Source organism: Protomyctophum bolini, assembly GCF_963924005.1.
Source record: "Protomyctophum bolini genome assembly, chromosome: 3".
Classification (NCBI taxonomy): Eukaryota; Metazoa; Chordata; class Actinopteri; order Myctophiformes; family Myctophidae; genus Protomyctophum; species Protomyctophum bolini.
In genome coordinates this window covers 13,814,871-13,830,859 of record NC_137864.1, presented here as the reverse complement: position 1 = coordinate 13,830,859, position 15,989 = coordinate 13,814,871, and the positions used below count along the sequence as shown (strand labels likewise).

The window sequence follows — 15,989 nt, the reverse complement described above, 5'->3', positions numbered from 1 at the left end:
AGGGGAGGAGTACGTTGCAGTGCATACATTCGTTTTTGGGGGGTTTTGAAGAATAGCCGTTTTTTAGCACAACACAGAGCGCTAGCCTGCGGACGCTGTAGAATGATCCCGGGTGTTCCAGAGCCTTGTTGATTGCGAGGCCCGGAGAGAGAAGCATCTCATCTCGTCGGGGCAAGACGACCCTCACACACCGCCGTTACGTCGCCGCCTCCTCCGCGACAGAATGTCAAGGAGCCCCGAAGAAAGTCACAGCAGGGGCGGCGGCTCTGACCGAGACGTGAAGATGGCCTCTTCGAACAACACATCCCCTGAAGGAGGTGTCCCGCCGCTGCACCAGAGCCGTCTACGGCAGGTGGGTGATATAGTGTACTGTGTGTGAGTGTGACTGTGTGTAGACTATGGCCCAACTCTGCTGTCTGCATTGGCAGGATCAGTCAGCCGTGTAACGAGTAGCCCCAAACACCTGCCAGAGATGCTGCGCACCCTCTCGCAGTCCCCATAATATAACGAGGGAATTGCTGAAGGCGAGGCGTTGTCCTGGTTACCACATCTAGGAATCTGCTCTTTAATATATAAGAAGCAGCGGACATAGCTTTTGTGCCGTATTCATAAGCGCTTCATATTTCGTTTACAGGTTGAGACTTTGTTTAGATATTCGCAATCACGAAATGGCAGTTTAATAGGATAATAAAATCAGCTTGGAGATTATTCTTGCCATCAAAATAAACACCAGGCCCAGACTGTCTGACAAGCTCACTTGTAGGCTGTAAGGATGATTGTCTGCACCTTCGGACAGTCCAGACTCCACATAGCCTAATGTAAAGTTCTGATGTAGACCATCTGTTCCAGCCTTCCAGGGAGAATTATAGGCCTGGCTACTTGCCCTGAGCAAAGTTCTATTCATAACTATATAGGCATGTGGCATGACGTTTATAATGTAGGCTACATGAAACATGGTAAATGGGAATGTCATCTCCTGATTTTGTGAAATAGTTAAATGTATGCTTTTATAAATTATAATATAATCCAATGTGCATATAGCTCTAACCTCATGTCACCAGGCTTTCCACGACATGCTCTATTTCAGTAGATTTAGCAGCAACCTAATGGCCCAGTGTTTTGACCACACACACACACACACACACACACACACACACACACACACACACACACACACACACATTGTTTTGCTTGTACCTGGCATCGTTCAGATCTATATATGCTCTACTGTCCTCCATCAACACAAACAATAAGCACAGAAATAATGGGACATTATGCCATTGTGCTGGTGATTCATAAGCAGTTTGAAAGTTTGAATACCTACATTTTGCATCCCCTATTAATTCATAATGTATGTTTACCGGATTAAGAATATGTGTTTAACGACTGCATTACATTGTATGCGTTTTGAATGTATAGGCTACTTAATAGTGTGTAGCCTACATAGCTGTTGTAGGTAAACACATTACAAGTGTTGCTTTTGAGAGTTGGTTGTCTCTGTCTGTTTACACAGTGAAAGAGAACCTTTGGGATGGTCTACGGTTGTTTCCTGTCTACATGCACTCTCTCAAGCTAATTAGATTCCAGTAATGGACTGCAGAGATACACATGCATACACGCACGCACGCAAGCACACACACACACACACACACACACACACACACACACACACACACACACACACACACACTCTTAGTCATTTTGGGTGGGGCCATGATCCTTGGATATGCTACTCTGAAATAAGGTTAAGACTTTTACAGTAATCTGTGTTGAATTACCTAGTGCAACTCTCCAAAAGCAGTTGTGTGTTTGTGCTTGTTATTGATTTAGTGAGCGCCTTTTCTATATAGGGAATTTGGATCAATTTATACAGTACCTTGGTGAGGGTCTGTTTCAGTAAACAAAAACAATGGTTGTGGGCTTGTGTACATTTGTGTATCTGTGTTCAATGTCATAGATAATGAAAGTATGCAAGCCTACAACATACAGTATTTGATCTAACTTTGGTCCCGATGCACAAGGGACATACATTTCCACCCCAAGTGCGCGCAGACATGGGACTGCGACTAAATCTCATAATCCGTGGGAAAATAATTTTAAAGTTTTAAACAGTTTAAATTTGGGGAAAGTGAAAAATCTGCTTTGTCACTACCTGCATATGGATGGCAGTTGTCAGTGCCCATGTACAGTTTCAGATCAGATCAGGTCAACCTGCGCACAGACACACGGACAGGGGCGGAAACGTAATCTCCGCCTGGCTCCTGGCATGACGGCCTTGCCAGAGATCACTATCTATACCACTTGACCTCAAGCAAACCTGCCATCTTGCACTGCTTATGTATGCATACTGTATCTTAGAATAGGTATGTTTAGAAGATATCAGTTCAGTCATACTGCTGTCTGTGTCATTTCACATGACCCTATGTGATCCTATGCGTTTAGGTCAGTGGTTTTCAAACCTTTTCATATCAAGGTCCATTATTTATTTGGCATTTGAGCCACGGACCACCATTTGATGAGATTTAGCCTCTCAGACCCAAAACTAAAGAATATTTTGTTATCGGATAAGATTTTGTCCACAATTACATGCTGTATTGCCATTGATGTGTTTCCATAGGAGAGATAACAGGCAAACTTGTCATCATCATTTTTCATGGATTTCACAATGCCACGCCAGACTTTCTGGTCCTTCATTGCCATCCCCTGTTCCTGCTTACTGATGTCCCTAGCGATGACATCAGGGAACGACAGTTTTCTACCTCTGGTCTGCTTTGAGGCAGGACTCCAGAGAAGAAGGGACGATTGTCAGCTCTGTAGCAGTGGCCGGCAAACTGTGTTCTTCTGGATCGGACTAGTGAAGAAACATGGGGAAGGTTGCCGTATATTAGATTAGTCGATGGGTGGCTCTTCCAAGACAAACTTGTTGAACGGCACTAGACTTGAGTTGTTTGTCGAATGAAAAAGTTGTTGACACTACATTTAATTAGACCTTAGCAACTACAAAAGGTGGAATGGCTGTGTCCGATGTCGCGGCACATTGTCGGCGTGCTTGTGTCGGTGGCCATTTGTCATGCTCCTTGGAGTGATAACACTATAAGTCACAGTGTTCCCTCTATCTGATGTGTTCAGAGGTTGACTCACTGCCACCTCACACACCTCTGCCTCGTTTCCCCCAGGCTGATATTGTCAGGGCTAATTTTGATATGATCAGTGTTACTTACTTACTTACGCCTGACACCCCTACGGGGTATAGGCCGTTGACATCTCCATCTTCTTTGTCCAATTTCATCTGCTGCTGGGAGTTGTTTCTTTTCATCCAGAGATCGTTGTTGCTGAATTTTCAGGATTCTCCTGAGACATTTGTTAATGAAGGTTTGCACTTTGTTTATTGTGGTCTTTGTAATTCACCTGATTGGTCCCTGACTGACGAACAAGCAGGCCCTTTCTGACTTGTTCCGCCCTGGTTCCGCCTTGTTTATGTTGAATTAGCCTTAACATCATTTTTGGAAAAGACTAAAAACTAACATGATATGCCCAGTCACCATGCTGCACCTGTGATGTTCCTTTTTACTGACACCAAGTTTAAAATAAGAATTGAACGCACAGAATATCAATACGAAGCAACTGAAAAACACACGGGCGGGACTTGACAAAGGGTGAATTCTCCATGTTTGAATATTTTGATTTTAGTTTTTTGTTGTATCTCCCTAGAGCGCCAGATGTTCTTGAAGTATAAAAGCTGTTCTTGCCTTGCTTATTCTTGCATTTACATCTGCATCCGTACCACCCTGGTGGCTGATAATACTCCCCAAGTAGGTGAAGGACTCATATTATCCTCATGTTCTTGGTTTTTCCTTGATGGATGATAAGTCCTACTTGTGCGGAAGTCTCTGCAAGTGTTTTGGTCTTGTCTTGCATCTGATGGTGGGTATGTGACAGTAGTGCCAGGTCGTCTGCAAAATCTTGTATGCGTTTCTGTAACTGCAAGTGTTTTACGGGGTGGGGTTGTTAGCTCCACGCCCAACCCCCAACCTGGTCCTGGTGCACCAGGTGCTGCTTTTCGTTGAATTGAAAACTATTGACTGGAGCCAATAGTTTCTAATATTAGATAATGATGACCATGAAATATGCGTTTTGGATTTTCTGATTAGGTGTTTGTTTTGCATTATGCATGTGTTGTTTGATTTGTGTGGAATCTATTTAAAGAAAAAGGTCTTATCGTTGAATCATATGCACTGTCATATTCTACAACTACTCATGCATGACCAAGGACATGACATGACCCAAAATGCGGTTTTTCGAAAGTTGTGGTTGGGATATTCTTATCCAAGCAATGCCGTGCTGCTTCCTACACAGTCAAATCCTCAGTGTTCTGTAGGTCATTGTGGTTCCATTTATACACACTTCTGAGATAAATTAAACAGAGGGTTTTACGGTGTAGCATCTGACAGCTTTGCTGCACTACATCCTCGTCCTACTTAGGTGTCTCGGACTGTCTCCTTCCCTCCTTCCCCTTGTCAACTTGTCCTCCTCAGGCCTTCTATCACTCTCGTGGTGGAATGTAAGTACATTTACTTAAGTGCTGTACTGTACTATTTTGAGGTATTTGTACTTTACTTGAGTATTTCCAATTTCGAATACTTTTACTTCTACTCCACTACATCTCGCATTCAAATATTGCACTTTTACTCCACTACATTGATTTGACAGCTTAGTTACTACTTTTTGATTATTATTACAAAACAATACATTGACCACTTCAGCCCCATATACATTTCAGCCATTTGAAAATAGCCGATCTTGTAGATCTGCTATTTTCAAATGACTTCCATACATTTGAAAACATGAATTGGGACATTCTGCATAATAAAGAGTACTTTCTACTTCTGGTGCTTTAAGTACATTTTGATACCAATACATTTGTACTTTTACTCAAGTAATTCTGGACTTTTACTTATAACAGAGTACAGTATTTCTACATTGCAGTAATGATACTTTTACTCAAGTACAATATATGAGTACTTTTCCACCACTGTCTGTCTGCCGCCCACCATGTCTTCTAGGAATCTAGGTTGTCGTATACTGTAGGTTTCCCGCTGCACTGCCTCCTAAGACCCTCCCCCGTTTCTATTGCTATACTTGTCAGGACATCAACATGTTCAACAGCGATTTACTGCCAATGTCTTTCCATTTCTAACCCTAACACACTAAAAGCGAAAATTGCTGATCTACAAGCCCACAACACGACACACTGCAATGAGTTGTGAGCTTGTAGATTGGCTATTTTTGCAGAATGTTCACCCCATAATTGGGATGCTAGGGTTCTTGTCGTTAAACATTAAAACAACCATTTATCTTGTGAGGCGCAGGAAAATGTTCCTCACAATTACTTATGGGGACAGCTGGCACTCACAAGTATAGTAAGTACTGTTTATACAGTAGTATACATGCACTGCACACACGCACACACGCACACCCCTCCTTATTCACTTTCTTTCCCTCTCCCCTACCCTGAGACCCTGATGTAACAGGAGGTAAGGTTTCATTGTAGCTTTGACATTTACGTCGTCTGTCTGTCTGTCTGTCTGTCTGTCTGTCTGTCTGTCTGTCTGTCTGTCTGTCTGTCTGTCTGTCTGTCTGTCTGTCTGTCTGTCTGTCTGTCTGTCTGTCTGTCTGTCTGCCTGCCTGCCTGCCTGCCTGTCTGCCTGTCTGCCTGCCTGTCTGTCTCCACCCACCATCTCCATACGTTCCTCTTCCTCTGTTGGGTGGAGTGTGATGGGATTTGGCAGGAAGGGACTCCTAATGGACTCCTGGCCTTCATTACATTACATTACCTCTGAATACCCCCCCCCCCCCCCCCCCCCCTGCACACGCGCACACACACACACACACACACACACACACACACACACACACACACACACACACACACACACACACACTGCATGTTGGGCCAGCTGTTGTACCTGTGGGCATAATGGTAGCTTGCTGGCTGCACTTAACACACACATGTGCACTATGCACGCACGCATATGTGGCACACATATGTACACTCTTAAGGTACTTTCGTTTTTGGTACGTATATGTGTGCCCACATGTGCGTGCGTGCGTGGTGCACATGATTGTGTTAAGTTAAGTGCAGCCAGAAAGCTGAACACTGTAAGGTATTCAATAGCTGTATTCACAATGGCTGTTAGAGTACTATCTCAGTATACAGTAAATGCTTATTCACAAACCTTTGAGTGGCCACAAGTCAACCACACCATCACTGTAGTCAACTAACAACTTAAAAGGTTGTCTTTAACCAACAACGGTTCCTGACTGTAGAAGGGATAGGATGTCCATGATAGCTACTGTGGGATCACTAAAAGCAGTTGGATCGTTAAGTGCAGTGGTGGAAAAAGTATTTGTTTTATTTAAGTAAAGGTATCAATACTGCAATGTAGAACTACTCCGTTACAAGTAAAAGTCCAGTATTCAAAATGTTCTTGAGTAAAAGTACAAAAGCATTGACATCAATAAGTACCTAAAGTAAAAGTACTGCAGAATAGCCCAAATGTCTAAAAATCTTTTGAAAATAGCCGATCTACAAGCTCACAATGCGTCACAATGCGACGCATTGTATTCATGCATTGCATTCATTCATACAATGGATTAACTTTATGCTGCCTCGTGCAACGTTGTCATACAAAAGTAGAGCAAGAAATAACCAATCTACAAGTTATTTGGTGCAGTAAATATTCCACCCCTACTCCTACGTATGGTCTTTGCCTGGCTGTTGTTTTGATCAGATGAAGAGTGATGGTCACTCATCAGTAAATAGGCCCTCTACTAACCACTTCTGCCATACCAGTATACGTGTAATTTGGTTACAAACAACAAATAGTGAACATAGCAGATCTCCTCAAAATGGAACCATATAAGTGTTGAACAGCATTTCACTGTGAAAATGGCCTCACACCGTCTTCACAGAGAACTACGAATGATCACGGAGAACTACGAATGGTCACCTCCCCTCCCCTTTGTTAAATACACCCACCGCTGTGCACAGCAGGTGTTCCACATTCTAACGAGACACTTCATCACCCTCTTCTTATGCAATAAGATGCAACAGCAATGTGATATTATCTATGGCTCTCATTATGCAGTATGTTTCCATACTGTGTAATGGTGATAGGGTCAGGGAGAAAGAAACAGAACTCCTTTTTCCTGAATCCAGGGTATATGGGATGTCAGCATGGTTATATTTGGGTGCAGATAAAAAATTGACATTTCACAATGTGTACAGTCATTCTTGGTCACTCTGGCGCCCTAATATTTGTCGTAGAGTCCCAGTTTGGTGTGTCCAAGAAGCATGTGACAGCACCTGCATAGTCCCACTTTGGCTGCTACTAGGGCAGACTGTTTAAATACTGAAGCAACCATGTAGCTCTGTTTCTCAACGTCATGCAGAGAAATGCACCATTTACTGTATTTTGTATTTTCAAAGAGGAGGCTAATTGACATACAGCCTTAGACAATCAGGCTACAAAGGTCAGGTGTTTTTGGACTTGGGGGAGTGGGGGGGGGGGGGGGGGGGGGGGTCGGAGACATTTAGATGTTAATTATTCATTATGGCTGACTGTGTTTCCCGTTAGTGAGAGAAAGAGGGATAGATTGAGGACAGTCAGGACACATGATTGAATATCGATGGAGTTCTCAGAACCTAGTCAAATCAGCTTGATATAAATACACAGGCTAATCCTGCACTAGTTTAACACTTCCAGTGCGCCGGGATGTTTCTAAATAAAGGTGCTGGAGTGCCCAGCAGATGAGGCAGATTTTACTCTGAAAAGACTTCCATTTCCCCCCAAACCAGGAGGTATAATTCTCGATTACTACCTTGCACTGTCGTTAATATTAAGTGTTAATATTAGCTGACCTCATCACATTTGTGCTGACCTCATCACATTTGTCATGACGGCTATGGCTGTTTTTAGGCCAAGGAGTGTCTTTCGTGCAAAACTAATGCTTGGAATGGATCCAGAATCATGAAAACCCCCTAGTTTGACATGTCACAATTGTCACATGCTACTTAAAGCATGCATAACATTTGGGAAATTTTGCCTCATATTGGTTGTCTACAGTATGGTGTGGTATACAAAAAGTCTGCTATTTTAGAAAAATCGTGAAAATGCGGCACAAATCTTTGAATATATATTCTTTTTTTCTGGGGGGGTCCCTGGAACAACATATTTTCAGATGGGGATCGGTGGCCAATTACATATAATTTTTGGGGTCCTTGACATGAAAATGTTTGAGAACCACTGACATAGAAACACAGGTTTTTCAGAAAACTGTCAGGATTTAGAAGACATTTGTAGAATTGTTCCCAGGTCTAAATGGTTTAAGCAGCTGAATGGACTTTGGTTGAATATTGAAATGTTAATGTTTCTTCTAGATCTGCGTGTCATAAAGTATGTTGTCTCTGTTGAAGACAACATACTTGACATCACAGCGTTGCTGATATGACTGTATGCTTTGCTGGTGCAGTTCATTTTAGGTCATGCACTTCATTATTCATTATGCATTCAACTTGGAGGTGCAAGCAGTCTATGCTTTTTCAGCGGTTCCCAAACCTTTTTGGCCATGCTGTTACCTCCCGACCTAGCTGATGCACCCCCTCCCCCCACATGGAAATATAAATTGCATAAACTATCTAGAGACATATATTTCCTTTTTATCAACATATATGCACATATATGAACCTGAATATGGCATAATATATGCAGCATAGGCTATATGCTGCATTACTTGCCATATATTGGCATATGTTAATATATTTAAAATACAACCATAGCATTACAATTATACATTTCATGTCACGCACCCCCTAGAAGGCGCTCGCGCACCACAAGGGGTGCACGCACCACAGTTTGGGGACCACAGTTTAACATTTTTACATTGTAGCAGTTGAGCATGGAACAAAAAAGTCTCTTATCATACATCATCACATTCCATGCTCAGCCAATCAAATCATCACATTCTGTGCTATGGACACACACAAAGCTGTGCATAGGAGGGGCTAGCGCCCCTCAAATATCACACTTGTGTGAAGTGAGGGGTGCCTTTTATGAAGATGATAATGTTTGAAGTCATGGCGGGCACACTTACGTCATTTGCCATTGACTTGGCCGTACAAAAGTCATTTTGTCATAACATGTCCAGACACACATGACGTCACAGGAGGGACACACAAAGCCAGTCTAGCGCCCCTAAAAAAAGACGAAAAAAATGGACACATCACACTGAGCTTTTAGCTTTTAGCTATTTTCATGATACCTAAAAATCACACCTGTGTGAAGTGAGGGGCGCTCTTATCATCGTACATCGTCATGCATCATCTCATTCCGGTCAATCAAAATTTGCGTCCTCACCTTTGTCTTCAAAGTTTGTGTTGCGCAATGTTTGTGTGTTTACACAAAACTCAAAATTGTCCATTCATTGGCAATGGCATTTAATGTTTGTGTTAGGACAAAGTTTGTGTTCACACACACACACACACACACACACACACACACACACACACACACACACACACACACACACACACACACACACACCAAAAGCTGGACATAGGAGAGGTCCTATCGCCCCTCAAAATGTAAGGACCACAATAAAAGACCACTTAATTCATTCTCAACCGATCTTGGTCCTAATCTTGGAGCTAATGCTCATTATAAGATGGCACCATTTCTCTCTCTATTCGGTCCGTGTCAGGAGGGCTGTGGACAGTTCAGGATCCTGCCTACCAGTGACACCAACGGTAGGCAAGTTTCCTAAGTTCAAACAAGATTTTATTTTTGAATTAATGGAAGAACATTAATATTTCAGGTCAGGTTTCTAAAACGGTCCACTAGCGGCTAGCCCACCAATGACACATGAGTGAGTGATTAGGCATAAATTGCACCATTTATATTGATCATTAGTAAGGACCAATTTTATGAAGATAAGGTTGAAAATGGGGGAATTGCTCCTCCTATTTAAAAGAAAAGTGGAGGTACCTTGGTCAGATCAGAATATCTTTATTGTCATTGTACGAGACAACAAAATTGAATTGCAAACCAGATCAGTGCATTTAAAACAAAAGACATAATACTCTATATACGCATATTGCACAGTAAGTCCTTTTAGTTCATAAAGTGTCGAGTGTCAGAGTTCAAGTGTCAGTGTTTAGAGCTATGACTGCTCTGGGGTAGAAACTGTCCTTCAGTCTGTTAGTCCTGGTCTTGATGACCCTATAGCGCCTCCCTGAGGGCATGAGCTGCAGCAGGTGGTGACCTGGGTGGGATGGGTCCTTGAGGATACTGTTGGCTCTCCTGCTACAATGTCTCTTGTAGAGGTCCTCCAGAGATGGAAGAGGACATGCCATGATCCTCTGGGCAGTGTTTATGACCCCCTGAAGGGACTTTCTTTCTGCCGCCGTGCAGCTGCAAAACCACAGGGAGATGCCGTAGATCAGTACCGACTCAATGGCACATCGGTAGAAGGACAGGAGCACACTCTCCATTAGGTCCATTTTCCTCAGCACTCTGAGAAAGTACAGTCGCTGTTGACCTTTCTTCTGGAGCGCAGTGGTGTTAATAACAGTGACTGACAAACATAACAACACTAACAAAAAGCACTGAAAAGGAGAGCTCAAAGCCGCAGCGTCTGTGCGCGCCGCCATGTCACCTGTCAGCTCGGATCTGGTGGCATACTGGCAGTGTGCACAAGAAAGACATTTAGTGGAATTGGCACTGATCTGTCCAGCGTGTTGCGAGATTGCTGTTGCTCCAGACACACACACAGACAGAGAGACTGACTGCCAGATGACGTCATTTCTGAAAGCCAGACGTTGGAGGGGTTATCGCCCCTCCAAAATTAGGCATTGTTAGGCGTGTTAAAAACACGCTTTTGAAAATGATAAACAATGCATGATTTGTATGTAATAATCAGTGGGCTAAACATGCAAAAACATCAGTATGGTAATTTCACGATATTTTACTCAATACACTAAGTGGAATTGCGGTTATTGTGAGTAGTGTTTCTTTTCTGCATGGTGAGCCGTAGACTTCAGCCTCTGTCTAATTAACAGGAGAGGCCAGCTGACGTCACGCTCTCCCGAGGGACTAGGCTAGGACTTCAAAGAGATAAAGGGGAAGGCCATAATTTAGTATGACAGCTTTTTCAGAGGCAGCCGAGATCATGCTTAGCCTCGTCTCTCTTCTAGAGAAGCAGCAACGTGTCCTGGTTTCAGTAGCAGGGATGGGAGGGCAGAACTAACAGTATACACTACCATTGCTGATGCTGTTTATTAACTGGCTGTGATGATGTTACAGTATATATGACTACCTATAAACATGCGTAAATAATAATTTCTACTGTGTTCCGTTGTTGTGCGTGCGTGTGCACGCATGTGTGCGTGTGTGTTTATGTATCTGTTTTCCTACTGTAGGTTTACCATAAGCCTCACCGTAACCATTACGTCTGATTTGGTCCTTAAAATGTTACGGAGCTTTATGTAATATATCAGTGCTTATACTCACACACAGTCCTTCCAGTTCACTCTTAACAGAGGACAGTGAATGCTGTGAGAGTGACGTATTGTATTTTGTTACATACACGAGGACAAGATGGAAGCAGCTGTTGTTGTTGATGTGGAAGTGGACAGACAGTGCTGTTTATATAATGTAAACAATGAAGGACAAATGAAAGAAATATGTAGCTATAGCTCTCTCTCTCTCTCGCTCTCGCTCTCGCTCTCCCTCTCCCTCTCCCTCTCTCTCTCCCTCTCCCTCTCCCTCTCTCTCTCTCCCTCTCTCTCTCTCTCTCTCTCTCTCTCTCTCCCTCCCTCCCTCCCTGGGTGCTGTTCAGTATCACTCACTGTCAGTCTGTCTGTCTGCCCCCCTTGTCCGTTCTCTCAGGACATATCATATGACTGCATGGAGGTTGTGTTATGCCTCATCTCCAGTGTAATCTGTCTTCTCTCATCTTTTTCCTCGCAACCCCACCCCTCATCTCTCTGTTGCTGCACAGTGTATCTGGGTGTGGTCCAATCGTACTTCTCAACCCTGTCTATTAGATTTGCCTGCGTATAACTTGGTTGACTGTGTGTGTGTGTGTGTGTGTCTGCTGTATTTGTCTGACCTTTCTAGAGCATTAAAAATGGCAGTAAAATGAATGAATGTGACATTTAAATCATATCTGTGAGCCAATCCAAGACCATCTATAAAACCCCACTGTGCCACGCAACGCTGACACAATCACAACGTACACAACAACATCCAGAACCGTGCATATACTGAACGTATGGTATGACAAATAATATTGAGCTTGTAGATCTGCTGTTTTTGCTATTTTGTTAAATTTGCCCAAAATAGAGAAACCAGGGTCAATGTGGTTGACTCGAGTCGGAGTGTAAAAATGGAGCCGTCAGTAACGTGGATGAATTCCCCCCCAGTTCATCACTCCATTATAATGCTCTGCCTGTGTATTACTGTTAATGCTCTCTCAGTGCACGATCAATATCCTTGTGTGTGTGTGTGTGTGTGTGTGTGTGTGTGTGTGTGTGTGTGTGTGTGTGTGTGTGTGTGTGTGTGTGTGTGTGTGTGTGTGTGTGTGTGTGTGTGTGTGTGTGTGTGTCACATTGCGGGACTGGTAGCTGAATCCAATCCAATGCAGATCCTCTCATATTACGGGCATCTGGTGCAGGGTTCATCTACAGTTCATAATCAATACTCGCGGAGGGGAAAGAGAGTGCTTTTGTATGTAAAAGATTACATTTGACGTTTTCGGGGACCATAGAGAAACTGTGAATGCTTGCTTTTGTATCTTTGTGTACGTGTACGTGTATGTGTGTGTGCGTGCGTGATCCACAAGCTAGCTCATGAGGCAAATTTATTTTTCGGGTCACAGGCAAACATTTTTTAATGTATGTGTGGTACACCTCAGCTATGGCTGCGCCCATAGGGCACCCCTCCAGATTCATCTTAATGGTACACCTCAGCTATGGCTGCGCCCAGGGCACCCCTCCGTAGATTAATCTTAATGGTACACCTCAGCTATGGCCCAGGGCACCCCTCCAGATTAATCTTAATGGTACACCCCAGCTATGGCCCAGGGCAGCCCTCCAGATTAATCTAATGGTACACCTCAGCTATGGCCCAGGGCACCCCTCCAGATTAATCTAATGGTACACCTCAGCTATGGCCCAGGGCACCCCTCCAGATTAATCTTAATGGTACACCCCAGCTATGGCCCAGGGCCCAGGGCACCCCTCCAGATTAATCTTAATGGTACACCTCAGCTATGGCCCAGGGCCCAGGGCACCCCTCCAGATTAATCTTAATGGTACACCTCAGCTATGGCCCAGGGCCCAGGGCAGCCCTCCGTAGATTCATCTATAGTGTCCAGGAGCCTAGGGCTGGGCAATTAACCCAAAATATACCAATATTTAGAACCAATAGCCTAATCAACTTTTCAAGTTTTTGGTATAGTTTTCTCGTATCTAAACGAATGACACGAAAACATTCGAATAGATTTTCTTCTGTGATATTTGCCAGATTTCTTTTTAATTAAGCAATTAAGACTAGCCAAATATGAATTGATAAAAATAAAAATATATTTATAATCGGTCATCATACTACGTATCCAAAGAGAAAACCTATATATATATAAAATATATATATATATAAAACATAATGTCCAATTGTTATGGATAATGTGTCTATGGGATGGACAAATACCTTTTCCCCCTCATTCTTCCTACCTCCATCCCCTTCTGTACAAGGATTGTGTAGTCATGAAGTGTCTCTTAAACAAAGTGCAATTAAAATCCAATAATGAAACATGTAGCTATTAGTGAGGGCTGGTGGTAGTGTGTCTGGGGGGGTGGGATGGGTGGGGTGGGGGTGGGCATTGAAAGAGGTTAAGGTGAGTTGAAAGAAGTTAGCAATGCGGTCATGAAAGATGTATGGCTTTCCCCAAGTCTAAGTGAGTCATCTGAAACACTAAAGAACCTCCTGCCATTAGAGCGTAGATGCATTATGCTGCCAGACACTCATCATCGACTGACTTCTACCATACAGTGCCGCGCCTCCATTAGCAAGCAGGGAAAACAACAACAGAGACAGCATCATCGACACAAACAACAACATCTGGGACGACAGTATAATATATATCACTAACAGTTTGGCTTAAGACGAATACATAGCTCTATATGATATAGCTATGGCACTACTTGTTAATTTGCTTGCCTTGTTGCGTTTGGGACATTATGGCACTTATTAGATGAGCCCTTGATCAGAATGACAGTTTGTGTCCCCTCTCTCAGGTGTGTGTTTGTGTATGTGTATTGTGTATTGTGCACATGTTGCACATACACATGTATAAAATGCACGATGCACGTGTTCAGAGAGAGGGAGGAAGGACGTCGAGAGAGTAAGAAGGGGGGTGGTGGGATCGAGGACACACCCTGTTGTATGTGCACACGCACACACGCACGCACACACACACATACACACACACACACACACACACACACACAAGCTTGTATTCGCGTCTCTCATATCTGTCTATCATGGTGTCTTAATGGGCCATATAAAACCATTTGGATCTATAAAATGGAAAACAGGCCATTAACCCCGCCCGTATTGGACAACCACTAAACCAATGGCTACAGAAGCCTGCATCAGCTCTCTAAGGAGCCTTACTCCCGTAATCTGACCCCCAAAAACACACACACACACACACACACACACACACACACACACACACACACACACACACACACTGTTCATTTGTTAACCTCTGCTGATGGCCATCCTCTTGTAAACACGATAAACTTTGGACAGTGCATTCTGACCTATTTATAATTAATTAAGAAACACAAATGCACATACTACTGTGTGAACAGAAGCCGATGGTGAGCTTAACAAGGATCACATAACATGGTGATCAATAAGCTCATAGATCTTCTGTGTTGAAAGCAGAAACTTGAGACGGCAGGGCATCGTGTCCAATCTTTATAGATATTTGCCATACTTGATGTTTGGGCAACGCCCCATGCTCATGTACTGTAACAGTCTATTTAAAATGTCTGGTCTTGCATTTTTCACCTGTTTGTAGGGAAATGAATTTAGGTTACCGTTATGTCTATAATGTACACATAATTTATTATTTAGAGTGTATGTGCGTGCTTTCCTCCGAGGTGGGAAATCTGGTGACGTGAACTTACCACTAACAAACAAGTGGCATTTGGGGTTGTTTTAAAAACAAGCATATAATCGGTCATAAGCTGTGAGCAGCTCCTGCTTTGGCCTTTAGAAAATGTATGTTGGACAGAACAGAAGCTCACAATACGTTGCATCGCGATGCATTGTGAGCTTGTAGATCAGCTATTTTCCAAGGATTTTTATACATTTGTGCACAATCTACTTTTGGTACTTAAAAGTACATTTTTATACCAATACTTTATACTTTTACTTAAGTACATTTTGAATTGCGGACTTTTATTTGTAACGGAGTATTTCTATATTCGCCATTCAACACATTGTGAGCTTTAAGATCTGATATTTTCACAGAATGTTTACCCAATTTCTCAGATGTTTGTGCATGATGACATGTCCCGAATGGGGACGCTGGGGATCATGTAGTTAAAACATATTTTGATCTTGACTTTCACAAAATGCAGTGTTGGTGTTCCACCAGCAGAGAGTGCTAGAGGAGTAGAGTATGTCCAAAGAGAGACGACTCATTCAACTGTAGTATCCTATGTGTAATGATATTGTCCAGGCACATTGCCTGGACAATATCAAAGAATATTACAGCCATTATGAGTGGACAGTGTTTGTGCGTGTGTGTCAGGAGGGAATGGGTGCATGTGTGTGCGTGTGTGCGTTGCAGAGCATGAGGAACAGTGTTGCAGGCTTGAGTTGACTATTGGAGCTCTCCATGGTGCTGAAAAGCAA

At 43.1% G+C, this 15,989-nt stretch overlaps 1 protein-coding gene across 1 annotated transcript in view; it reads left to right on the top strand.

The window, feature by feature from the left end:
* Window positions 1-283: 283 nt before the first annotated feature.
* LOC308312245 (ankyrin-2-like) overlaps window positions 284-15,989 on the top strand; it is a gene marked incomplete at both ends in the record, with an annotated part of 120,383 nt that continues 104,677 nt past the window's right edge. The window contains one exon of the mRNA XM_080758906.1: window positions 284-352. Coding sequence (XP_080615032.1) covers window positions 284-352 — 69 coding nt within the window. The remainder of the gene's footprint in view (window positions 353-15,989) is intronic.